The following is a 26,886-nucleotide window of genomic DNA, read 5'->3' as shown; positions in this document are numbered from 1 at the left end:
GATGTATATGACTAGAAATGTTGTCGCTTATCTGAACTATATTACTATTACCACTGCACTTCTGTATTACCATAGTGAGGGATCTGCATTTCTGTCTTATCACAGCTTAATGTTTTGAATATTAGTAAGGCAGATCCCTACCAAGGTTTAAATCGCCCGAGAAATGTTTTCCCCCTTGCAGGTTGGTCTTATCTGTGCAAGCAGGATGTTTCAAGTAGTTGTTGCCAGGTGCATTGCCTAGGGGATTTTGGTGAAATATTACCCCACCCATGGCTTCGTAGCCGAAGGAATCTTTCTTGAGAATTGTAAGTTGGCTACACTGCATGTTATTATTCCCAAATTGTAGAAGGGCATGCTTGTGGTACTGTGATAATAGAAAGCAACTTGTCAAAACAAGGTTATTAGTCTTTAGTGCATTTAGTGTGTATGTAAATAGTACTCTGATTAGCCATTCTGACCCGATTTTACATCTATGGTTAACAACATAGTGGGCAGTCAGTTGAACTTTCCAGAAGAGTGCCAGTTCTGTAATTGTCTTCTGCTAAGTGCTATTAGATCCACCTGACACTTACAACAGAAATGAAAGAATAAATTTTGAAGATATAGTCCTCATGATAGTTCTGAAGATTATGACTTTTTAATTGCTGATTGTAGGAGGGGTTTCTCCGCAATTTGCATGGTCAGGTATGTGTGTATTGCACTGGGCTCACTAGTCATAAATATTTCCATTTAATATTTATCCATGGGGATTCCTTAAGTTGTTAGTTGAAAAATAACCGCACTCAATCCAATCCTCCTATATAAATGAGACTTGGTAACCCTAGAATATTTATAGGTAATAAGAAGTCAAACATCCAACCTGATAGATTTATCCTAGAAATCATAGAAATGTCTCAGTATTTCCATATCATTGATTGGTCCTGCTAAGCAAGATTTGCTATAGATGGTACTTTCGATATCTTAGTTCCTTTTAGAAGCCAATGCACCAAATGCTTATTGTGGTCTGTTGCTTCATAAGAGTTTACTGTTCCTGCCTTTGGACTCAAACTGTTTTGCTATGTGGCTGTTAAGTGACATCTCCATGTCAATGAGGAAAATCATAAGAATATCTCACAGCCTAGGTGATGAATTAAGTATAACCATTTGGCAGATGCATAAGCTATCAAGTGATTACGAAGTTTACATATCCTGGAACCTTCTGAATTATTATCAAAGAAGATTGTGTATACTAGAGAATCCTAAAGATGAAGGTAAGTTATGTTCCAGTACGCTATGGAGTTTAAGAAGAAAGCAGGCAATGTATTTATGTCAATAGAGGACTAAAAGTGGCCAATGTGATGAGTAGACACCAATGCAGTATGTCAAAGTTGAGTGCTGGAACAGCGTCATGACTGATTTCTTTTTTTTTCATGCATAAACTTCCAAAAATCTTATGTGGCTATTGAATCACGAGGCATTGTATTGCTACGAAAGTTTATTTTAATGCATTTGTTCTTTAATTAAGTAAAGGTGTTTACCAGAATCATACTAATTATAGAACAAGCTGTAAAGTGGTTCTTCGAGGAGAAAAAGTCAGGAAAGGATGTTTGGGATGTAGCCATTTTGATGGGATTAAACAATAAATATGCGTAGCATACAAATTAAATCACATTATTACACATATAATATGGGACGTCGAGGGCTTATAGTGGAGAAACTCCATGGGGAAAATTCTCAGCAATCATTCCATTAGCGATGTGTATTTCCAAATCTATGATAGGTCCCTTATATAACATTAGCTGACCATAATAATATGCCATAGTTAGAATATCATTATCATAACAATTTTCATGAATACCTCAACAGTGCCCATGAGAACCTCATCCCCAACTTTTCACATTGTCCATGTAATTATTTAAAAAATTTGTAGATGGAGTCACAAACATTTATGCAGAGTTTACTACATAACATATTATAGTATATTTATGCAATTGCATAGTTTAGAATCTAGATATAGAGTCACAAACATTTATGCAGAGTCTACTACATAACATATTATAATATATTTATGCAATTGCATAGTTTAGAATCTAGATATTGATAATCACAAGTAGGGGCTGTTCCTTCATACTTTACCTTAATGGATAATTGTGATTTCCATATTTAATCTGCTTCTTTTTTCTGTTCAAGCTTCTTCTTCTATGCCTTTTTAAGTAGTCCAATCTTCATTTTTTTCTTGAGAAAATAAACCCTTACTTCTATTCATATTTGAAGAAAATAGATTTTGTATATGCACACAAAAAGTGTGGATTCACATGGATCTACCCAGATCCATGTGTGGCAATCATAGTAAAAACAAAATTTCATCACATATGCTTATAAGCATTCAGCAAGTTGCGGCCAAAATGGCCTTGTAGAGAAGTAAAAAACGAAAAAAGAGAAATACAGAAAATACCAGTGTTCCACGGGGACGCATCCACCAAGGTCGGGTTTACGCACCCCTCGCACCCAGGATGGGGAGTCTCTTGGGGGTGTGTTTCCCCACGCACCCTTTTTGGGGAGTCTCGAGGAGACGCAAGGGGGTGCGTTTCCTTAGTGTGGGAGTCTAGACTCCCCAAAAAGGGTGTGTCTGGGCGTCCCCCTTTAAATTTGTTTAATAAGACCCAAATTAAAAATAAAAAATAAAAAAATAAAAAATGATTCTAGAATGATGAATGATGAATTTAATTTTTAAATCAATGTAGATTGTAGAATGATGAATGATATGAATCAATGTATTTGAATATTTCATTATTGATTTTTAATTTCTTTTTTTATTGAATCTCATGGTATGTATGAATAATTCAATAATGAGACTTGAGTATGTCATATGAATGATGTATGTATCAAAATGAATGATGAGGATGGATCAATGATTCAATTGTTTATTTAATATTTTTATGCTTTCATTATTGAATAGTGAACAATGAATATAAACTTGAATTATATATATATATACACCTTGACGTCTCCCCGCACCTTCGAAATTTCCCTAAAATTTGAGGGTATTCCCACACATCCCCCCTTTGCGTCTCCCCGCGCCAAAGTCTTGGTGGAATATTGGAAAATACAAGACAAGAAGAGGATCACAAGTAGTAGACATTGCTAATTTTTCTGGATTTGTTGCCAATTCCCAACTTTTGGATCCATTAGTACTAGAGCCATATCATTCTCGGTTGTCTCAGGAGGATGTTTTTTGGCCGAATAAGAGCTTTCTAATACATGGACACGCTTTGTGCCTATTGTGCCATCCTAATTGTGTACCCGGATTTTCTATTGATCAAAAGACTCCTAGATTGCTATTGAGTCTGTTCTACTTTGGAAGTGAGTAGTATTTTCATTCTTTTCCTGGGTACCCCCATCTTCTTTTGTTGTATTCTTCTGTGTCTTCTTCAGAGAGGTATGGATTTGTGAACTGCCATCCCTTTGTCTTTGGTGCTTTTTTCTTTTATGTGTTCTTTTAAACTTCTGGTCAAGCATTTTGCATATGTCCTGTTTGGAAGCAAGAACGACAATGGAATGCTGTATTCTCATAATCTAGAACTTGAGTCCACTACAAGTTTTCGTGTTTCAATATGATGTGATCCAACAATCCTTTGCTGAGATCTATCTCCACACAATCTCTTGCAAAAGTAAATATGCCTTTATTTGTTCTTTCCATGTCCCTCTTTTTGAATTTGCCCAATGTATTAGCAATAGCTTCTAGGATCTGTGGGTGCCAAAAGTGAAGAGGAAGATTTTGGAGACTTACCCAAACCAATAGTGTTCTGACTACCATATTTGTTGCATCAAATTCAGGAAAGCATGGAGTGATAAAAAGTCTCGCTTTACCCCAAAACCATGGTCCTTCATTAAGTGCAAAATTGTAGTCCTTCTTTGTATCAAATTTTACAGTAAAAAAACCTTTGGAACATAGATAGAAATCACAATTTGGGGTCCATGAGGAGAAAATTCATTGATGTAAGGCTTCTGCTTTGGGCCAGAAACCATTAAAATGACAAATGACTGCCTTGGATTGCAGAGCTGAGAAAAGTATATTCACCTCTGGAAAGTCAACTTCCATGGCTAGAGAATGCTCTATTTGATCAACAATATAGGGGCTTGGAATGCTTTGTATCGGTTCTATCGGGGAGGAAGGTTTTCCATTCACAACATCTTTGATGGAGGTAGGTTTCCCATTTGGATTACTAGAGCTTGAAGCTCCAGCGCTTGAGGTACCCCCTCTCAGCTTTGTGTTCATAATTATTGTTGAGTTCCTTTTGATATTATAGTCTTGGATTTGGGATGAATCACTGAGCACCTTCCATTAATAAGTAGGCTATGACAAAATGCAAGAAACCCCCAATTTTTCTCAATGGTTTGCTTTAAAAATGTGATGGCAGTAGAGATGTTGGTCCAAATGGAGTAGGATTTCCCACTCAAGGCCTTTATAAAGACCTGGAAGTTTTTCAACTCCATTGCATCCATAGACATAGACTGAGCATATCCCAAAGGGCGGAATGATGCTCTCTATGGGTTAAAAATCCATTTGTGCACAGAGGGTGGACCCCCTAGGAATTGCTGTGATCCTCTACAAAGGTAGAGGGCTTGACCACATAGATCCATTTGCAGCTTTAAAAGCCGATATTGCAACATATTCGCAGCTAGGTGAAGTCCTTATAGTGGGTGATTTCAATTCTAGGACTGCAAGTGAGCAAGCTAGCATTCTTTGTTGTAAAGATGATTGTGACCCTATTTGGCTTACAGAAGAAAGTAATCATCAGTGGGAAAGAATTTCAGAGGACGAGGGCTGCAATCTCTTTGGTGAACAATTGCTTAGTCTATGTGGGGCCTTTGATTTAGTCATTTGTAATGGCTTGACTAGATGGGCAAAGTGCGGTAATTTCACTTGCAATACTTACAATGGAGCAAGTGTGTTAGATTATGTAATTTGCTTGCATGGTTTGTGTGAGAAAATGGAAGAAGTTTTGGTTGGAGATAAACTGTGGGATTTGAAATCAGATCACAAGCCAATTTATTTATGTTTCTCATGGATTGGAAAGAAACAATTAGAGTAAAAAATTCAGCTTGTCCAACAAAATCTCCCACAGGGCAGAATTCTTTTGACCCCAGAAAATTGTAACACCTTCAAAATGACGCTAGAGAGGCTCTTTGAGAAGGATAAAATTACAATTCACAGCCTTCATAGTCATTAATTAACACATTTAATTCAATGCGCACTTGCAAACTGCAAAAAAACAAAAATTAAGAAGTCTGAAACAAATTGCTTTCCGGTTAATGCTTGGTTTGACGAGGAATGCAAAAAAGCAAGGAGAATGTGGAAAGAGTCAAATAGGGATAACATAAAGCTCAAATCTTACAAGCAGTTATTAAGCAAGAAAAAGGCTGATTTCATGGTTTCAAGGAGGGAAGAACTAATCTTCTTAGGGAAAAATAATCCCAAATTATTTTGGAAGGAGTTCCAACCGAAAAAAAATACAAATTGGAAATAATATTACAGCTTCTAAATGGTTTGACTATGCAAGACAACTCTATGAGCAGGTTCCCAAGGTTGACCTTCCCCCCTTGGTCAACACTGATACTGAACTCTCCACGGTACAAGAGGTAGAGATGGGTATCAAGAAGTTGGGTGTTGGAAAAGCAAAAGACTTAACTGAACTCCAAGCAGAATATCTAAAGTGGGGCTCAAAGATTCTTGCACCTCACATTACAAAAATCTTCAACAACATCATACAACAAGGGCTCGCCACAGATTGAACAACTAGTCTGTGAATACCTCTTTTCAAGAGCGGTGACGTCAATAATGCCTCCAATTATAGGACCATCATGATAAACGCTTTGTTTGCAAAGCTATTTGGAAGCATGCTAGAAAACAAAATTAGCAAGTGGGCAGAAGAAAGAGATAAGCGTGCTAAAGGGCAAGCAAGTTTTAGAGCTAAACATTCCACAGTTGATCATTGCATAAATTTAAGGCACATCATTGAAAAAGTTTGGGAGAAAAAGGAAGAAGTCTTTTGTTGCTTTGTTGATTTCAGAAAAGCATTTGACTCGGTTCCTAGGGATAAACTTTGGCAGAGAACGGAGGAACTTGGGGTTCCTAAACATTTGAAAGCTGCTGTGCATAGGCTGTTTGAAGAGGTGAAAGTCAAAATTAGAACTTCAGCAGACATTTCTAAAAGTTTTAGAAGCGATATCAGGGTCAAGCAAGGTTGCCCACTGTCTCCTACCCTTTTTGGTTTATATATCGACAAGCTTGAGGAGTGGTTAAATTCGCAAGGGGGTGATGGTATCTATTTGTGCAAGTTTGTTATAAGGCTTCTTTTGTATGCAGATGACCTTATTCTGATTGCTAAATCGACTCTTGGTTTGCAAGAGCACTTACTATCCCTTGAGCATTTTTGTAGAAGTGTGGGGATGCAAGTCAATATCGGTAAAACGACAGTAGTGGTCTTCTTTAAGAAAAGAAAACATAACCAACATAAGTTCTACTTTGAAGGCAACATTCTGGAAGAAGTTGCGCATTACAAATACCTCGGAATTGACTTCAACAAAAGTCTAAGTTGGAATGGTTGTAGAAAGAAAAGAACTTTGGGGGGTTGGAAAGCATTTTATGCTTTTCAAAATAGGTGTAGAGAGGCAAAGTTATGGGACTGGAAGACCACTCAAACTCTTTTTGGGCTTCTAGTGATTCTCTATGGTTGTGAACTGTGGGCTAGCAGTACCTCCGACATGCAGTGGAGACAAATTGAGAAAATTCAGAAGCGTTTGATTACAAGCAAATTTAAGATTAAAAGTGCAGTTTCTTATGATATCTTGTTAAGTGAAACAAGGACAGCTCCTATTGAAGCAATTGCTATGGTGCGAGTCATAAGGTATTTAAAAAAAATTGAGCAAATGGAAGAGGGGAGATTGCCTAAGGTTGTCTTTAATGATAAATTGTGCAAGAGCAAAAAAATTGGATGCAACGAAATAACAAATGGTTTAATAAATGGGGTATTTGCTTGAACGCGTGTCCCATAAACTGGAAAGAGATAAAAGCTTTTGTTATGGAAAAGTTCCACAAACGTACTTGGGATAAGGAGCTAGGAAGAAAGAAAAATTACTATATTGAAGTGTTTAATCCCACTCATAATCATCAACCAAAAGCATACATAGAGGCCAATATCTCTTGGAGAGCCAAAATTCTTATTGCTCAGTTAAGGACTAATTCTCATCAACTCTGTTGTGAAACAGGGTGTTGGAAAAGGCCAAAGGAAGTGTGGGAGGAAAGGGTATGCATTTTTTGTTCTTCCGAAAAAGTGGAAACATCAAAGCATTTCATTTTAGAATGGGAGGCCTTCAAAAACAACAGGGAAAGTTATGCAGGTATGCTGGCAGCTAGCTCTTGGGATAATCTATTTAGCGAGGGGTTTGTCGAGAAGCTGGGAGCATTTATTGTGAAGCTTCACAGAAAAAGGGCCGAATACATCAAGCAGATGAAGAAGCAATCTGTCCCATAGGCTATCTTTAGCCTCGTGGGCGTTAAAATAATTACTTTCTTTCTTTCTTTCTTTCTATATCTCCTAACTGTTTGGGGTGAGGGCATTAAACATTCATGCAAAAACTTTGAAACTGGGAGGGCTACCAGATTACAAAAATTTCTACTGAATGTACCTTGGTGAATGTCTTAGCCTGTGCAGGTAATGAGAATGGCCACTAAATCTTCTCAGTCTTCTCCTTCTCCTCTAAATGCATTAGGACATCCTTCCTTGCCACCTGTTGTTGCTCCTGGTCAACCTAATCTAGCCACTCATTTGCCTCCTAACAGGCTTCTTGGCCTCCACCAACTTAGAGGCATTATCAAAGGCATCCAAGAACAAGTTGTCCACATAATGGGTTTCTTATTCTGCTTCATGCACAACTGAAGATTGTAGTAGATGTCGACCATATCATTTAGCCGCTGACATTGTAATTTCTTGTTTTATTATGTGTATTTTTCAAATACATTTGTGTCACCTGCAACACAAAGTATTACATGTCTGGCTATGCATCCGAGTGGTGATTCACTATAATAGTGTCCGAGATCTGGTTCTCGGGACAAGGGAAGCTAAGGTCCTTGTGGAACTTGAATCTATGGAGTCCCTCTCATTTTCCCCTATCCTTGGTATGCCCATGGCTTTTGAGCTTCTTGCTATTCCTCCCACTGCAATTTCATGTTTCAACTTTTATAACTGCTTTTTGATCCTTCTTGCTTATTTTATTAATAGCTTGAGCGCTTTTCATGATTTATAGGGTGGATTTGCTATGCATGTCAACCTCATGGCTAAGGTTTCTTGCAAGGTGGTACTTCAAATGGCTAAACCTTGCATTCATCTCCTTTCCACAAAGCCTACGAGTCAGGTTTGGCAATTTGACCCTTTTTGAGGGTTTCCATATTGCCAAACAGGTCCAAAGCATTTAGGATGTGGGTAGGGTGGTTGTCGAACTTAGTACAAAAAAATAAAACAAATGAACACAAAAGATTGCTTTAAAAAAAATCAGATGTAGAAATTTGTTCAATCCTTCATGGAAAATTGGCAACAAGAGGCAAACATTACACACATCACAAACCCTTGCATAAATACTGTAAAAACTAATTACATGATAAAAGTTTAACACATAACTGGGAATGTAAAAACAACAAATGGAAGTTGTTCTGCAATTTGCCAAAGATCCATTTATGATGGTGAAAACTGTTGGTTTCCCTTCGTGAAGTTATAGGAATCCTGTGCTCAAAATCCCAAACAGTGCCAGAGCAAAATGCCAAAACAATTGGATTTTTAGGTTATATAGACAATTTCAGATTGCCCATGGATAAAATGGGGTGATTTATCACAATAAATTCTTATGTTTTACCATCTTTTGATAAATTGGTAATGAAATTTTGTTTATGGTGAATGTATTGCAAAATATCACAATAAATCTGATATTCTGGTGATAAAGGAAACGCTGTTCATTGTTGATTTTCTAGTACAATAGATACAAGTACTTTATTTCTGAACTATGATAATTACTTCCAATGATGTAGATGTTATTTAGCGCAACAAGATGATCATTAAGCAATTACTAATTATACTTCAGAAATTCAACCACATAGACAGTAGCACAATAGAGGTCACAATGCACAAAGAGACATCAAGATTTTACCCCGAGAAAACCCATTAGGGTGAAAAATCCCAGCCACCTTTTCCTTAGAGAATTGATGTAGCAAGAGATACATGGAAGTCAGACTAACCAACAAGATGACAATCACAAGATGCCTCAAGATGCCAAGTCAAAACTTCACCAAAACAATCCAAGATGCCACTCCACAAACATGCACTAGGGCCGAATTTCGGCCTCTCTTTACCTAAAAAATTTCAGACCTGTGACTAGAAGTTCAGACCTGCAATTCCACATGTGCAAGGGCAACAGAAAGTTCACACGTGCAAGGAGACTTTTCCTAAAGCTCGACTTCTTATCCTTCAACTTGACCTTCCTTTCCTTCCTCCTCCTTCGCTATATCAGATCAAAAATATGCTTGATGAGATGCTTTGCAAATTCCATGGAGTGGAGACAAGTGGTCTCTATAATATATATACATGCTGGAGGGGGTTGAATAGTTGTCTCTTGGGTAGGGTCGACTTCATCACTGGGAGGCCGACTTGTGCATCTTGTGGTGTCTAGAATACAAATTCAAATTTTTATTTTCCCGCTCTTGATAAGGTCATGAAGAACATGCCTTGTAAAATTTTCTTTTGAATACAAAAATAATAAATATTTTCTTTTCTTGCAAGCATGAAGAACATGATTCAAATAATTTCTCTTTACAAATAATTTATATTTCATCATTACAAGTACAAATGAAACGTTATGAAGACCGACCATAGCTACAAAATTCAACACTCCCTCTTAGTTAGGGAGGTATTCATAATGACTATCTAGATGTTCTTTGTATACATGATCTCTCTAAGGAAAGGTACAACTCATCGATAGCATCATCATCTAAGTCAACACTTTTGACCTATACCAGCATCATTATCATCAATAGGTATCACGACCCAAGTTAGCACTCCTAACCAATGGTACTCACTCAACTAGTCACCATGATCTGGTGGGTGCCTCACCTTATGGTACTCTGACTAGTTTAGCTTTGCCATCACCCATGGCCAAACCCCGGGGACACCCATGTCCTAACTCTAGGCCATGATGCTGAAAAGATAGCCACTTCGTTGAGTGTCCCGGTCTCAAGGACCATTCTCTCTAGAATGTTCGTCCCTCATGCTATCTCACCAATAGTCCGAGAAATGCCCCCGTTGTCCACTCAACAATCCGAGCCATGCTATTGTTGTCACCAACAGTTTGATCCATGCCCTTGTTTATGTCACATTAATACTCCCTCTCACTAATAGAGGGGTTCTCCACAAGTCCAAGCTTGTCCCTGAAGTATACAAACTTCACCCGAGACAGAGGCTTTGTAAGAATATTAGTTTAAATCTCATTAGTGGGAATATAGTGGAGCCTCACTGCTCCCTCTTGTACCATATCATGAACGTAGTGGTACTGGATCTCAATATGCTTCGACTTATCATGAAATACTGGACTGTCAATTAGCTTCACACAACTTTGATTGTCGCAGAACAACACTGTCAATGCCAACCTCTGATCAAACAATCTAGAGAGTAGCTTGTGAAGCCATACTCCCTCACAACATGCCAAACAAGCTGCAATATAGTTTGCTTCTGCAGTAGTGTGTGCAATAGATGTCTACTTGCTGCTCATCCAAGATATCATAGCAGAGCCCAAACTGAAATACACACCAAATGTACTCTTCCTATCATCCACAGTCCTTGCTCAATCAGAATCTGTATATCCCTGCAACTATATCTCACCGCTAGAGGCATATCTCAAATAATAGTCAACAATACCATGTAAATATCTCAATATATGCTTTGTTGCAATCCAATGCTCATGTCTTGGTTCCATCTGGAATTGGCTCAAGGTGTTCACTACAAAGCAAATATTTGGTCCAACAATCCAATCAACTTTCGGTAAATGGATGGATCTACCAGAATCCAATGCTCATTATATGCTTTGTTGCAATCATTATGTCTTGGTTTCATTTGGAACTGGCTTAAGATGTTCACTACAAAGCAAATATCTGGTCTGGTATTAACCAAATACATCAACGATCCAATCAACTTTTGGTACATGGATGGATCTACCAAATCAGATTCAAAATCTCTCAGTTTTCTCAGATTCATCACCATAGGAGTTGCCATAGACTTGCATTCCATCATTCCAAACTTCTGAAGGATCTTGATGACATACTTTCCTTGCCTGAGAAGGATTTCACCAGGTTTCTGCCAGACTTCCAATCCCAAATAGTAATGCATCAAGCCAAGATCCTTCATGTCAAACTCAGAGGCCAACTCCCTCTTACACTGAATAATAAGATGCTCTACACTTGTCAAGAACAAATCATCAACATATAGTAGTAGCATCATAGGCTCACCCTTCACAACCTTGATATAAAGGTTTGGATCAGCAACACTCTTAGAGAAACCAAGTCTCATCAGATATCCATCAATTCTAGAATACCAAGCTCTCGGTGCTTGCTTGAGTCCATACAAGGCCTTCTTCAATTTGCACACATGAGATTCTCTCTCATGAACCTCAAAACCTTGAGGTTGCTCTATGTACACCTCTTCCTCAATCACACCATTGAGGAAAGTGGTCTTCACATCCATCTGATGTAGCTTCCATCCCATAAATGAAGCAAGAGAAACAAGAGATCTAATTGTGGTGTACCTAGCAACTGGTGCAAAGGTCTCATCATAATCTTCTCCCTCTTTCTGGGAGAACCCTCTAGCCACAAATCTTGCCTTGTATTTGTCAATGCTCCCATCTACTACATGCTTGATCTTATATATCCACTTTGAGGTTACCACAAATTTTCCTTCAGGTCTTGGAACAATCTCCCAGACATCATTCTTCATAATAGATTGGTATTCTTCCATCATTGCATCCTTCCAAACTTGTTGGGTGGCTGCTTCCTCGAAGTTGGAAGGTTCAGAGTCAATCAACTTAGTCATTAATGTTGCATAACTAGAATACCTCTTAGGTTTCTTAGATTCCCTGAAGGTGCCCTGTGGAGCCGCATGTCCTTCTGCATCCTACAAAGTAGATTTGAGCCAAGTTGGTCTTTTTCTAGTTTCTGGAACAACCACAAGATCTAATGGTTCACAAGGTCCCTCTAGCATTTCTTCATGATCTTCAGGATGACTTGAGGATGTGGGAGGACTTGTAACCTCTTCTTTGGGAGCCACATGCTCCTTTTCTTCATCATCAGTGTCCATGTGTTCTTCTTTGGATTTCCAATAAGCGACATCTTCATCAAAAGTCATGTCCCTACTTACTTCAACTTGTCACTGTCTTGGAATATAGATCCTATAAAGGCTTTTCATGATTCACTGTACCCAACGAATATTCCATTCTTTCCAGATGGCTCTAGCTTATTTCTCTTATCCTTGGGTACATGTATGAACACTGGACAACCAAAGATTCTCAGATGTCTAACCTGTGGTTTCTTACCGGTGAATGCTTCTTCAGGTGTCTTGTCTTCTAGAAGTTGATGAGGACTTCTATTTAGAATGTAGACGACTGTCCTGGTTGCTTGTCCCCACAAGAACATTGGTACGTCTTGATCATGTGTCATTACCTTCATAGGTTCTTAAATAGCTCTGTTCTCTCTTAGCGACTCCACTCTGTTGAGAATTATAATGAACTATCATATCCCTCTTAATCCCAGATTCCTTACAGAAGGCAATGAGTTCCTTGGAGGTGTATTCTCCTCTATTACCTGATCTTAGATTTTTGATATTCCTTCTTGTTAGGTTCTCCACTTCAGCTTTGAATTCTTGGATCATTTTGAAAACTTCAGTTGTTGACTTCATAAGATAGATCCATGTCTTGCGAGAGAAGTCATCGATAAAGGATACATAGTAGAGAACGCCTCCAAGCAATTTCGTTGGCATAGGACCACACACATCAAAGTGCAGTAGATTCAAAATCTCTTTCGACCTATGTTCACTACTTGGAAAGGGTTTCTTGATATTCTTTCCGAGAGCACATCCCTCGCACACACCATTATGATCTATTTGCAAATATGGTACACTTGAAACAATTTGCTTCAAACTAGCAAGGCTTTATAATGAAGGTGTGTGTATCTTCTATGCCACAACTCACATGGATTAATATCATTATGCACTAAAGCTTGGGAAGGTTTCCCTAGGAGTTTATACAACCTTTCCTCAGGAGTCCCAATAACTCTGGCAAAGTTTATACTAGAGCCCTTGGCCCACACAAGGAATTCCTTTGACTGGATAGCTATTATTGTCTCCAAGCTCCACCTTTTGAGTCAATCTCTTCTCCATCAAACATGTAAGATGATCACGATCCCCTGTCATATGTCTTGAAGCTCCATTGTCAATGAACCATATGTTGTTGTCATCTTCAAGTGCAGAATAGTAGAAGTGGTATTTATCTCCTTCAACTTTGGGTCTCTTGGAATTTTCATCAAATTTTGCCGTTGTAGCATGTTGGTTTCCTCTTTTCTTCGTATCAAGAATCTTTCTGGACATTGGTCTTTGTGGTTACCAAAATTATTGCAACAAAAACATTGAATCTTTGACATGTCTCTCTTACATTGAGGATTAGGTCTTCTATCAAAATCCCTCTTCTTTTGAAATCTGAACTTCTTTCTTGCTCCAGCTTTCTTGGAGCGAGCTGCATATGCTTGAGAATCTTCTTCTTCTTGAGATCTTTGATTTCTTCCTCTAGACATGAGTCTTGACTCTTCTTGAGAACAAGCTGCCCATAATTCTTCCAAACTTTTCGTCTACTTACACCTGCTGCAAACGAATCCAATGATAGCAGTAGTCCATTGAGTGTTGAGGTCACAAGTTCTTGTCAGATACAATTTCATCAATAGCTTGTAGTTGATATCTCAATTGAGAGATTCTCACAAAATATGAAGCCACCATATCATTCTTTGTCATTCTAATATCACGAAGCTCATTTCTCAAATTCATGACTTGGCCAATATTGTTGATGGTATACAAATCATTTAGGGCATCATACATCTTTGAAGTGTCAAGCTTTGAGATATTTGGAATTAGATGTAGGTTCGGTCACTTTGCCTTGCACAATATCCAAAAGATCTTTTATTGCAAGAATTAGGTCAATTCTTGTCTTCCAAGCTCTAAAATTAGTAGCCCCTTCTAACTTGTTTTCTGATTTCATAGTAGAAGCCATGGATGCAACTTGATTGTAGATCTAGGGTTTCTTCAAAGTGATCTCAAGGTAGGTCTTTTTCAAGAGTGATCTTTGTGCTCTTCCCTTCACCAAAGCTCTGATACCATGTTGATTTCCAAGTACAATAGATACAAGTACTTTATTTCTGAACTATGATTATTATGTCCAATTATGTAGATGTTATTTAGCGCAGCAAGATGATCATTAAGTAATTATGCTTCAGAAATTCAACCACATAGACAGTAGCAAAATAGAGATCACAATGCACAAAGAGACAACAAGATTTTACCTTAGGAAAACCCACTAGGGGGAAAAACCCAGCCAACCTTTTCCTTAGAGAATCAATGTAACAAGAGATACATCAAAGTCAAACTAACCAGCAAGATGACAACCACAAGATGCCTCAAGATGGCAAGTTAAACTTCAGCAAATCAATCCAAAATGTTACTCCACAAATTTCCTCTAGGTCTGCACTAAGGCCGAATTTCAACCTCTCCTTACGTCAGAAATTTCAGACCTGTGACCAGAAGTTCGAACTTGCTATTCCACACGTGTGAGGGCAGTAGAAAGTTCACACGTGCAAGGAGACTCTTCTTAAAGCTCAGCTTCTTCTTATCCTTCAACTCTACCTTCCTTTTCTTCGTCCTCCTTCGCTATATCAGATCAGAGATATGCTTGATGAGATGCTATGCGAATGCTGTGGAGTGGATACAAGTGGTCTCTATATACATGCTGGAGGGGGTCGAATAGGTGTCTCTTGGGCAGAGCTGACTTAATCACTGGTAGGCCCTGGCCGACTTGGGCATCTTGTGGTGTCTAGAATACAAATTCAAATTTTCATTTTCTCACTCTTGATAAGGTCATGAAGAACATGCCTTCTAAAATTTTCTTTTGAATATAAAAACAATAAATATTTTCTTTTCTTGCAAGCATGAAGAACATGCTTCAAATAATTTTTTTTGTACAAAGATAATTTATATTTCATCATCATAAGTACAAATGAAACATTATAAAGACCTACCATAGCGACAAAATTCAATTACACCCACAGTAATGAGGTGCTCTCTAGTCGAGTCTGGTATGGGGGAGATGTGGTTACATAATGTTATGTTATGTGAAAACACAAAAGAAATGTTTAAATAAAAAATAAATATGTATATGTACATAGGCATGTGACAACATGTAAAAAATTAAGCCAGTTTAGATCCTTCTTAAACCTGGATCTGTCAAGCACTGAGGTGGATAAAATTTCTTAAAGGTATAAGTTCTTTTTAATCATTTAATATGAAGGAATTAATATATGACATAGAGCGGTATGGGTTTAAGATGAATCTAAGCTGGTAGATGGTTAGATAGAAAGAAATGTTCAAAACCATAATATTAATTTTAAATCAGATTCTGTAAAGAAGCAGAGCTAGAGCCAAAATTCTTACATAACCTGCAAAATGGCTATTCATGCATGAACCTTTGTGAAATTTATATTGTTGTGAATGGTATTATTTTTGAAGTTGTAAAATAACTGTTGAAATGATGACCAAGTAGATAGACAATAGAACTAGCATAATACTTAACTATTGCCACATCAAATGCTTTCTGGATAGCAAAAAACAAAAATGGTTCGATAGATGTTTTCAAACATGGGACTATTGATTCACAGCCATATACATGATAAAAAATTCTTGCACAAAGGGAGCTTCAGTTGATCGGTGGTTGTACCGAACACATAAATCAAATGACATATTCAGTTATCTGGTTGTTCAAAGTTCAAACTGCCATGAATGTTGGTTTATTTACTGTTTCTATGCACTCTACACTTCCTTTTTCTGGCAGGGTGGAGTGTCATGATTTATTATAGATGTATTTCGATGGATCTGCATATTTTGCAGATACAGATGCATGAAGGATCTGGGAAGGATCTTGATTTGCTATGCATGTGAGCATGTGAGGGTGATAGAATCCAGTAACATTGTTAATTGATGATCAACATCCCCTTGAATGATCTTTGGTTGATATTTGGAGAAATTTGAATACTGAATGGCCTGCTGCTACATGCTATTTTCAAGAAAAAATGGATAGGTAGGTGAGTTGACAAATCCCTTATGAAGGTTCAAAATTCGAAGGTAACTTGGAACATATAAAATCAGAACTTCCTGAAAGTTCTCTTGCGTAAGCTTCATAAACATATTCTGAATGTGATTGAATTGAATGGCATTTGGAAAGAAGCCAAAACACATTCTGGCAGTACAGGTGGTCAACCATCAGTTTCAAAAAGTTTACTGTGGTGTCCTCTTCTGTAGCTGCTCTGAGGACAAACTTCAGAGTGTGTCAGTTGTAAAATGCTTATAATATGCAGTTAACTCTGTTTATGTATAATTTGATTTTGAATTGTAGCTCATTCAGAATAGTTCGTGTTCGGGCTTTGTTTGTCTGCCTTTTAAGTGAATTGAAAACTATAGACTAATTTTTTAAATAATTTGAAGTCACTATAACATAAGTGAATTACCGAATGACATTTTTTCTTCAGATTGGAATGTAAGCTCCCTTGCTTGTACATATGGATATTCACTGTAATCAGTAGTGTTTCTATTAATATTAATCATCAATGCATGCCTTCTATGTAAGAAATCAGATGATAATGAGAATGATGCCATCATTTCATATTATCCAAAGATGATAAGATGTTTTGCTAAAAGCCATCTAATTTGTACTTGGGATTCACAAGATGTCATGCTTGGAGTGTAGCTATCTCATTGCATTTTTGTTTTCAGATGTGTGTGACAAAGTCTTGGATGTTTTATGCAACCATAAACGGAGGGATCAACTTGACTTGAATGGTGCCTTGTCAACGGATGCCATAATAACCACTAAAGAGAGTGAGAAGAGCACTGACGAACTTGATCTTAGGATAGCCAGTGTGTTGCAAAGCACAGGTTATCGCTATCAGGCAGGACCATGGAATGAGAGTGGAACACACAATTTGGAAGAAGGAAGGCGCAATGTTGCAATAGTTACAACTGCAAGTTTACCTTGGATGACTGGAACAGCTATTAATCCTCTTTTTCGTGCGGCATATTTGGCCAGAAGTGCGAAGCAGAATGTTACATTGCTTGTACCTTGGCTCTGCAAAGAAGATCAAGAACTGGTTTACCCCAACAAATTGACTTTCGATTCCCCAGGGGAGCAGGAAACTTATATTCGCAATTGGCTGGAATCGAGAATTGGCTTCAAATCCAATTTCAAGTTGTCTTTTTATCCTGGCAAGGTATTGTATATTCCTTTCCTTATCGTGAAGGCTGTTCTTTTACCCAGGCTTTATTTCAAATTTGTCGTAGTTCCTTTTTGCGTGTTGCCAAAATTGGTGAAATTTGGTTGACTGAATTTTCGATCATAAAATAAGCTGTCAAAATTTGGTTCAGTTTTCTAAAGAACGACGGAGTATAATAGCTGTCGGTGACACTTCACAATTTATTCCGGACAAGGAAGCTGATATTGCAGTGTTGGAGGAACCAGAGCACTTGAACTGGTATTATCATGGGAAGCGATGGACAGATAAGTTTAGCCATGTAATTGGTGTGGTACACACCAATTACTTAGAGTATATCAAAAGGGAGAAGAATGGAGCTTTACAGGCCTTCTTTGTGAAACACGTCAACAACTGGGTTACCCGCATATATTGTCATAAGGTGAAGACCTCAAATTCCCAACTGTCAGCATAGCTTAGTCTATCTTTGGAGATATGTTTTGTGATATAATCGAAAGGTTTCAAAAGAAAATTATTTTTCTTCTCTTTCTTCTATCAGACGTTCTAAAGACTATTGGATAATGTTATTGTTCCCCTTATGCAGGTTTTACGCCTGTCAGCTGCTACGCAAGACCTTCCAAAATCCATGGTTTGCAATGTACATGGCGTTTGTCCCAAATTCTTAGAAATTGGCAAAAGGGTGGCTATGGATAGGGAGCTTGGACAGCAGTCATTTTCCAAAGGGGCATACTTTTTGGGGAAAATGGTGTGGGGAAAAGGCTATAGAGAGCTAGTAGATCTTCTTGCAAAGCACAAAGATGAACTGCATGGATTCAACTTGGATGTTTTTGGAACCGGAGAAGATTCTGCAGAGGTCCAGTTTACAGCTCAGAAGTTAAAATTGAATGTGAATTTTCATCAAGGCAGAGATCATGCAGACGATGCACTGCATAGGTAACCTTCACAATGGTGATATTATTTCATTTGTACAATAAATAAACGATAACCTTTTGTTTTTGTAGCTACTTTTGACTGACATCTAATTCATGTAATATTTTTGCATCAGCAGTTACAAAGTGTTCATCAATCCCAGCGTAAGTGACGTACTTTGCACGGCAACAGCAGAAGCTCTGGCGATGGGAAAAATCGTAGTTTGTGCAGATCACCCATCCAATGAATTTTTTGGGTCATTTCCCAACTGCTTGATGTATAAAACTTCAGAAGAGTTTGTTAAGAAGGTGAAAGAGGCATTAGCTGCCGAACCTGTACCTCTCTCTGCTGAACAACAATATCGTCTATCCTGGGAAGCTGCTACGGAGAGATTTATTAACTATGCCGATATGTATAAAATCTCAAACTCTAGAACAAAAGTTTCAAGGCCTAGAGGAATGTATGGTAATATTTCCCAGTCAGTTCCCATGCCAAAACTTAGCGATATGGTTGATAATTGTCTTGCACTTGCTCATTATTGTTTAACTGGGAATGAGGCCGCAAGACTATCTACTGGAGCAACACCAGGGACACGACACTGGGATGAAAAGCATTGCAGGGATCTAAATCTTTTGCCCCCTTCTGTGCAGAACCCTGTTTATGGTTGGTAGGAATGTGGGTTGTATCAATTTGGATTATTTCTATAGTTATATTCTGTACCTGCATAAGCGTTTTATCAATTTTATTGACAGATTGAATTCTACTAAATATCGATGGCCAGTTAACGAAAAAGTCAAGTTTTGACTGGGGTGTTGTATGATTCTCCCTTTCTTAATTTTTAGTTTTTAACAAATGGTGAATGCTGGGATTAGTAAAAACATTTATTGCACTTGTAGACAGCGTTGGATGGAGCCATTTTAAAATTTGAAACGGAATCAACATACGATTAATCAATTTTTGTTTTTTTACTAGTTAAAATTTGATATGACATTGTAGGTCTGAAGACTCGAAACTTGCAACTGCCTGATTGGTGGTTTTCTAAATCTACCGTCTAACTTGATTTCCTTGACTGGAAACCACTACGAATAAGCATGAACGTATTGGTTAAGTACTAAAGTTTTGGAAAATTTTGTGCACATCACATGGAAATATTTGGTGTTATAATTTTGTATCATGGTGAAACATTTGACCTTTATGGCATTGTTTGTTGTGTAATTTGATCCCATTTAGGAATTTTAAGTATTTTAAGCGATGAACATATTGGTCGAAGTCCTAGAGCTTCGTAAATTTTTGTTTACATCACATGCAAATATTTAGTGTTATGATTTTGTATAATGGTGAAACGTTTGACCCTTGGGGCATAGTTTATTCTGTTTAAGTTTGACTTTATTTAAGATTTTTCGGTGATTTCAGGTAATGGGCAGTTAGGTGAGGTTTCAAATTCTCCAGGAAGTGTTGTTGCTCTACCTCAGCCTATACACCTAGGCAGGTATTGTTGCTCCACTTTAGTCCATAAACCTAAAAGAACATTGTGATTAGCTTACCTAACAATTATTGTTTTTCGTATGTCTAACAGCTGTTGTCTTTTCATGGTTGAACTATGCCCATTTCCCCCTCATCCTAGCTCAATTACTATGCCCTTTAAACCATCCTTTGTATATGTTTCCATTCATCTACCCCTTCCACTTTCCCACCCTATTCAAATTACGAAAGTAGAACTTTTGAATGCTGGTTGACCATAGCCATCCAAATTTGAAGGATTGGGCTAAATTATTTAAGTGTGCAGGTTGCACATTGTTTTTCAATGTTAAAAGTTTCAAAAACTTTGTAACTTACATTCATGAAAATAACTTCTATGGTTTAATTTACAGCTATAATGGAAAAATGGTGATTTTACCGAACATGGTAATACGTTATTAAAAGTTTCAAAAACTTTCTAACTTATTTATGTTCATGAAAATATCTTATATACAAAGTGGTGTAAGTTATAGTTATAATGGAAAAATGGTGATTTGATCGAACATGGGAATACGCAGAGTATACTATAACAATCTGTTGATTAAAACAATCCATTTAACAATCATTCTAGAGGCAATAATTGCTTAATAATGAATAAAACATGACTTAATTAAGATATATAAGCTTAGCCCCTCAAAATCTATTTCAAAGACAACTTTTATAATCAAATTATTGGTCTAAAATGACTCAATGTGAAGTTATGTGGCTATTTAAAAGCTGCCCAACTATATGACATAAGAGTCGCATTCAATGTAAATAGTTATTATAATTTGCCTATGCTTAATCTTGAACCATTAATTTTATTGATAAAATTTACAAATACATATTAATAGATGTTGGAAAATCAGAAAGGCAGTGAAATTTTTCTTTATCTTGATAATTACTTGTGATGTTTCTTATTATTATGATTTTTTATATCTTTTTTCTTTCGTTCATTAAGCAATTACCAAAAGCAGCAGCACATAAAACAATGAACACGTGATGTAGGCACATGTCAAGGCAAAACCCCCCTCGAGGGAAAAGCCCAATCAAAGTAATTATTCCTTTCAATAGTATTCTTTGAGACTCTTCACCTTAGACCAAGACTAGACCTTCCCTCCACACCAAGTCAGCCTCCAGAAGATTGACCTCTTCCCAGCAACTTCGACTATGCAGCAACTTGTAGCAGCTAACAGCTTCCGGCAACAGTCCAACTTGGAAGACTTCGATCTCCCAATCCAAAGCACGAAACAGAGATGGACCACCACCAAAATTTTGATTTTCCTCGACTCCTTAGACTCTCCCAAACTTTCATTCACTTCAACTTCCCGACAATAGACTTTCCCAGCTACCCACTTCGCACTTTTGCCTAGCAACAAGATTTTCGCACTTCTGCACAATAGAGAGAATTCAAACTTGATGCGAAGTGATGTTCTAAATGAATTCAATGTCCTTTATTTTATAAGCTTCTTGTGGGGTAGAATAGGGTCTTAGGCCGACTTGATCTTCCCTTAGGCCAACATGATGTGGAGGTTCCATAATTCATATTTGACTCAATACGAAAAAATTTTACATGATTGAAAAGCCCAAGAAGGGTTTCTTTAAATGTACAATAATTCTATAAACTCAAAATAAATCCTACAAGTCTTCAATGGGGACTTTGACCTAAAACAAGGTGACCAAAGCATGAAACCCATGCTTTAATAAGTCACAATAATAATAATAATAATAATTCTTTCTTTATTCTTTTGACAAGTACATCATTAAAGGCTGAACATAGTTACTTTTTCGAGCACTCCCTTTTAACTAGGGAGGCATTCATAATGTACATATACAATGGAAGATCTCAAACTATATGAACCATGAAGAACTTTAGGCACCGCAATGCCATGGACTAAATTTGTGACCAGGGCAATCTATCGAAACAATCATTCAATAGTTTAGGCATTGTAATGCCATGGACTAGATTTCTAACCAAAGCAATATATCCAAGTGGGACTAAGGTGGACTCCAACATTCAGCCCCTCTAGGTACCATCAAGCTTACTTGCTAAACACCAACCCAAAATCTAGGTGTGTGTCAGAGCTCAATGACCAACACCACCTTTCCAACTTTGGGACCCAAAAATCAACACAAAGTGTCAGCCCTATATCTACCCAAGCAATGCTTCACTCATAGAGCCTCAACATCCCTTGACCCAACAGATCAAGAATGCACAGTCTCTCCCAATCACACCAATTGGTAACCAACATGCTATCAAATCCTTCGAAAGATTCACCTATGCAAATACAACTCCAACCAATAATATACTTTGCATGTACACAACCAAATAAAAACCTCATGGGTCTTTGAGACAACAAATGTTGCTTCTCAACTTTTCATAGTAGGATTATCAACCGAACCTTTGACAGAAGATTCCTCAAGCATATGTTTTCCTTCCTACTTTTCATGCAGCAACATATTCTTCAATGAGATCCTACTTTCCTTCTTTTAGCAGCACTTCAAAATGCATTCTCTAATTTCCTTTTCCTATTCATGGCCTTCACTCAGACTTACGACTGTTAGTCCTGGTCTAGTGTATGACACATGACGCAAAGAACCATATATGTCACTCCCTCTCAACCAAGAAGTACCTCTTTATCCGAACTCCCTTTTAATCTTAGGGAAATCTCTTTTATTCATGCTTCCTCTGGGAGATCTACTTCTTCTTTTCGACATCGGAGAATCTTTCATAGCTTCCAACCATTTCATCAGAGTTATCATCATCCTCATCATGGTTATCACATTAATGAACATCTTCACCAAGTTGAAAATTGTGTAGCTGCGGAACTTCAATAGATAGTACAACCAAATCTATAAAAGCATGATGTTAGCCATATCAAAAACACGGAAGCATTTCAACTTTATTCATATCAGATACCCAAACTCAATTATAAACAAGAGATATACTCTACAACATCTTGCGAGGGACTTTATCATAAACCTTAAACTACTTTCTAGGATTTCAATGTGTCTTCCAAAAGTATAACATACTTTACTACAACATATAGCAAAACCTAAAACCAGTTCAGACAAATAGATCTACAAAACATCTATCATCCTTTCAAAATACATATGCCAAACTTTTCACTAGGGATCCATACAACTCCTAGACTTCATAAAAGAATCAATCAAAGTCAATCACAACTTAGTCATTAATCTGACCAGTGTCCACTAGGGTTAGTTTGCAGACCCTAGATTTCTGAGCAATCATCAGATTCAATAAAAAAATTCAAATTTCAACAATCTTTCACAAATATTAAATTATCATATAATCAATACGCAACAGAGATTTCTCCTTCAATGAAGGTTCAACTCCAAAACCCTATAACTCACAAATTCACCAAAACTTTATACAAATATCAAATCATCATATTCTAGAGATTTTACTTTGACTAAGGTTTAATTCCAAAACCTTAGAATTCCATTTTCACAATCTCAACAATCATTACATACATATATCTCAGATTGTTACATTTAGACAATGTCACTATTACGATTTATCTGCTAAACCCTAGATTTTCATATATAATCATCCTAGAATCTTAGACAAGGACTTTCATTAAATCATAAAACTCATGACCATCAATGACAAGGTCAACACATATCTAGGAATTCATAACCATACATAAGCATATCATATGTCTGCCAACATTAATACATCTGGACTTAGACCAACCTAGGATTTCAACCAAAAGAACATATCTATATATCCCTAGATTTCATCATCATGGAAATATATTTCATATCATGTGTTAGTCAAACCCAACTTCACAACAATATCAAATAAGAGTTAGACACACAATCATTTTGATTACACTAGGGTTTGATTAGATAAAACACACACATACCAAGGAAAACATTTCAAAGTTAATATAAGGGTCTTGCTCACACATTCCACCAAACCCTAATGAGCTAGGGTTCCAATGTAGAACACACATTCTACCAAACCCTATATTACCAAAACTTCAAAGGTACCAGGATTTTAGACCTTATCACTCAACCCTAACAAGTTAGGATTTCCGGATCATACCAAAATCCTAAACATGACTTCATCAATAAGACTTCAACTAACATTTCACAATATCCCTAAGAAATTTAGGATTTCAGACATTCACATTAGCATACCCTTTGGTTAGGGTTTTCCAGAACTTGTCTAGGGTTCTTTGTTTCTTGACTAACCTTAACTTGAGAGATCCTCCTTCTTGCATATGTTTTTCCTAATCAAGACAACAGAGGGAGAAAGGTGATTAGTATTTGATATAATCAAAACTAAATGAGTACATGAACCCAAAACTGAAAAGACATGAGATACTTATCTTTGAGAGTTGTTGGGAGCTCCCTCCAAAGCTTGAGGGAAACCTACAAACTTAAAGCAATACAAAAATGTCTTTTCCAAAGATATGTTGAAAAACTATAAATTCTAAAAATATAAGAGAAATGACTTAATAGTGTAAGTCCTTAATATCAGATTCTTCAGGCTCGACTTTCTTTGAGTCTCCTTCTTCAACAAAGTTGGCTTGATCTCTTCCTCTCTTCTTATTCCTTGGATTTTCGGGACAATCACTCTTGTAGTGACCTTTCTTATGACATTGATAGCACTCTAACATAGACATGTCAACTTTCTTCCTTGGTCTCTTCAATCTATTTCCTTTATGATGAGCAACATAAGCATTTGAGACTCCTTTAGGATTTGCAACCATTGAGATCCTTAATTCTTCTTGACTACATGTGGTCCATAATTCTTCAAAGGTGGGAGCTACCTTCCAACTGTTGAGACCTAAAGCAAATGCACCCCAAGAGGGTGGAAATACTAATGTCACATTGATCACCAATTCTTTATCCAGAACAATCTCATCGATGGCCAAAAGATCATCCCTAAGTTTCACTATCTTCACAAAGAAGGTTGCAACAATATTTTCTTTAGTCATTTTCGTAAGTTCCTAATGTCAGATTCTTCAGGCTTGAGTTTCTTTGAGTCTCCTTCTTCAGCAAAGTTGGCTTGATCTCTTCCTCTCTTCCTATTCCTTGGATTCTTGGGACAGTCACTCTTGTAGTGACCTTTCTTATGACATTGATAGCACTCTAACTTAGAAATGTCAACTTTTTTCCTTGGTCCCTTCGATCTCTTTCCTTTATGATGAGAAACATAAGAATTTGATACTCCTTCAGGATTTGCAACCATTGAGATCCTTAATTCTTCTTGACTACATGCGGTCCATAATTCTTCAAAGGTGGGAGCTACCTTCCAACTGTTGAGACCTGAAGAAAATGCACCCCAAGAGGGTGGAAATCCTAATATAGCAGTGATCACCAATTCTTTATCCGGAATAATCTCATCGATGGCCAAAAGATCATCCCTGAGTCTAGCTATCTTCACAAAGAAGGTTGCAACAATATCTTCTTTAGTCATTTTCGTATTCCTCAGCTCATTCTTCAAACTTGCTACTTGACCAATGTTCTTAATAGTGAACAACTTCGAAAAGGCTTCATACATCTTTTGAGCATGATCGATGTTAGCAATGAATGGGACAAGATTGTCTTTTATCCCGTCTACCATTAGAGTCATAGCCACCAATTCTAAATCCTTGAATTTCTCTTTGTCGGCATCACTAGCTTCTTCTGTAGGCTTCTTTACATTTCCTTTTACCAAATCCAACACCTTGTTCTTCTCGAGGATTAGGTCAATCCTCTTCTTCCAGGTTCTAAAGTTAGAAGCTCCTTCAAGCTTGTTCTCGCCCTTGATTGAGTTATACATCTTCCTTGAAAATAATATACTCTTTCCTTAAGATAGTGCCTATCAATGGATGTGTCTTTTTCTTATTTCTTCACTAAAGCTTTGATACCATGTTGGAAAATCAGAAAGGCAGTAAAGATTTTCTTCATCTTGATAATTACTTGTGATGTTCTTATTATTACGATTCTTTATATCTTCTTTCTTTAGTTCATTAAGCAATTAGCAAAAGCAGCAACACATAAAACAATGAACACAAGATGTAGGCACATGCCAAGGAAAAGCCCCCCTCGAGGGGAAAACCTAGTCAAAGTAATTCTTCATTTCAATAGTATTCTTTGAGACTCTTCACCCTAGACCAGGACCAAACCTTCCCTCCACAGCGAGTCAGCCTCCAGAAGATTTACCTCTTCCCAATAACTTAGACTATGCAACAACTTGCAACAGCTAACAACTTTCGGTAGCAGTCCAACTTGGAAGACTTCAATCTTTCAATCCAGAGCACGAAACAAAGAGAGACCACCACCAAAATTTTGATTTTCCTTGACTCCTTAGACTCACCCAAACTCGCATTCACTTTGGCTTCCCGGAAACAGACTTTTCCAGCGACCCACTTTGCAATTCTGCCCCGTAGAGAGAATTTGAACTTGATGAGAAGTGATATTCTAAATGAATTCAATTTCCTTCCTTTTATAGGCTTCTTATGGGGTAGAATAGGGTCTTAGGCCGACTTGATCTTCCCTTAGGCCAACATGGTGTGGAGGTTCCATAATTCATATTTGACTCAATATTAAAAAAATTTACATGATTCAAAAGCCCAAGAAGGGTCTATTTAAATGTACAATAATTCTTTAGACTCATAATACATCTTAGAAGTCCTCAATGGGGACTTTGACTTAAAACAAGGTGACCCAAGCATGAAACCCATGCGTTAGTAAGTACATTATTGAAGACCGAACATAGTTACTTTTTCCAACAATAGAAAAGATGTAGTATACAAAATTGACATTTTGCTAGAGAAGTATCATTCAAAATGCCTATCATGTTTGTTTAGATATGCTTATCTTTAGTATTTTCCAATACAACATTTTGCAAAATTTTCTAGATGTAAAGA

The 26,886-nt window shown here is 37.2% G+C and overlaps 1 protein-coding gene across 4 annotated transcripts in view; it reads left to right on the top strand.

The window, feature by feature from the left end:
- LOC149219315 (digalactosyldiacylglycerol synthase 1, chloroplastic-like) overlaps positions 1 to 19,270 on the top strand; it is a 57,243-nt gene extending 37,973 nt beyond the window's left edge. For 3 of the 4 annotated variants that reach the window (XM_089384335.1, XM_089384334.1, XM_089384332.1), the window contains 4 exons: positions 17,100 to 17,593; positions 17,748 to 18,014; positions 18,177 to 18,526; positions 18,639 to 19,270. In XM_089384335.1, the coding sequence (XP_089240461.1) occupies positions 17,100 to 17,593; positions 17,748 to 18,014; positions 18,177 to 18,526; positions 18,639 to 19,173 (1,646 nt within the window). In that variant the 3' untranslated portion in view covers positions 19,174 to 19,270. The remainder of the gene's footprint in view (positions 1 to 17,099; positions 17,594 to 17,747; positions 18,015 to 18,176; positions 18,527 to 18,638) is intronic. The other variant, XM_089384333.1, reaches the window with a different exon arrangement.
- Positions 19,271 to 26,886: the final 7,616 nt, after the last annotated feature.

This window comes from Pinus tabuliformis, chromosome Q (assembly GCF_031772625.1).
Source record: "Pinus tabuliformis cultivar Carrire ecotype Pingquan chromosome Q, CPIR1, whole genome shotgun sequence".
Taxonomy (NCBI): domain Eukaryota; kingdom Viridiplantae; phylum Streptophyta; class Pinopsida; order Pinales; family Pinaceae; genus Pinus; species Pinus tabuliformis.
Note: the sequence above shows the minus strand (reverse complement) of the source record. Positions and strands in the feature narration are given on the sequence as shown.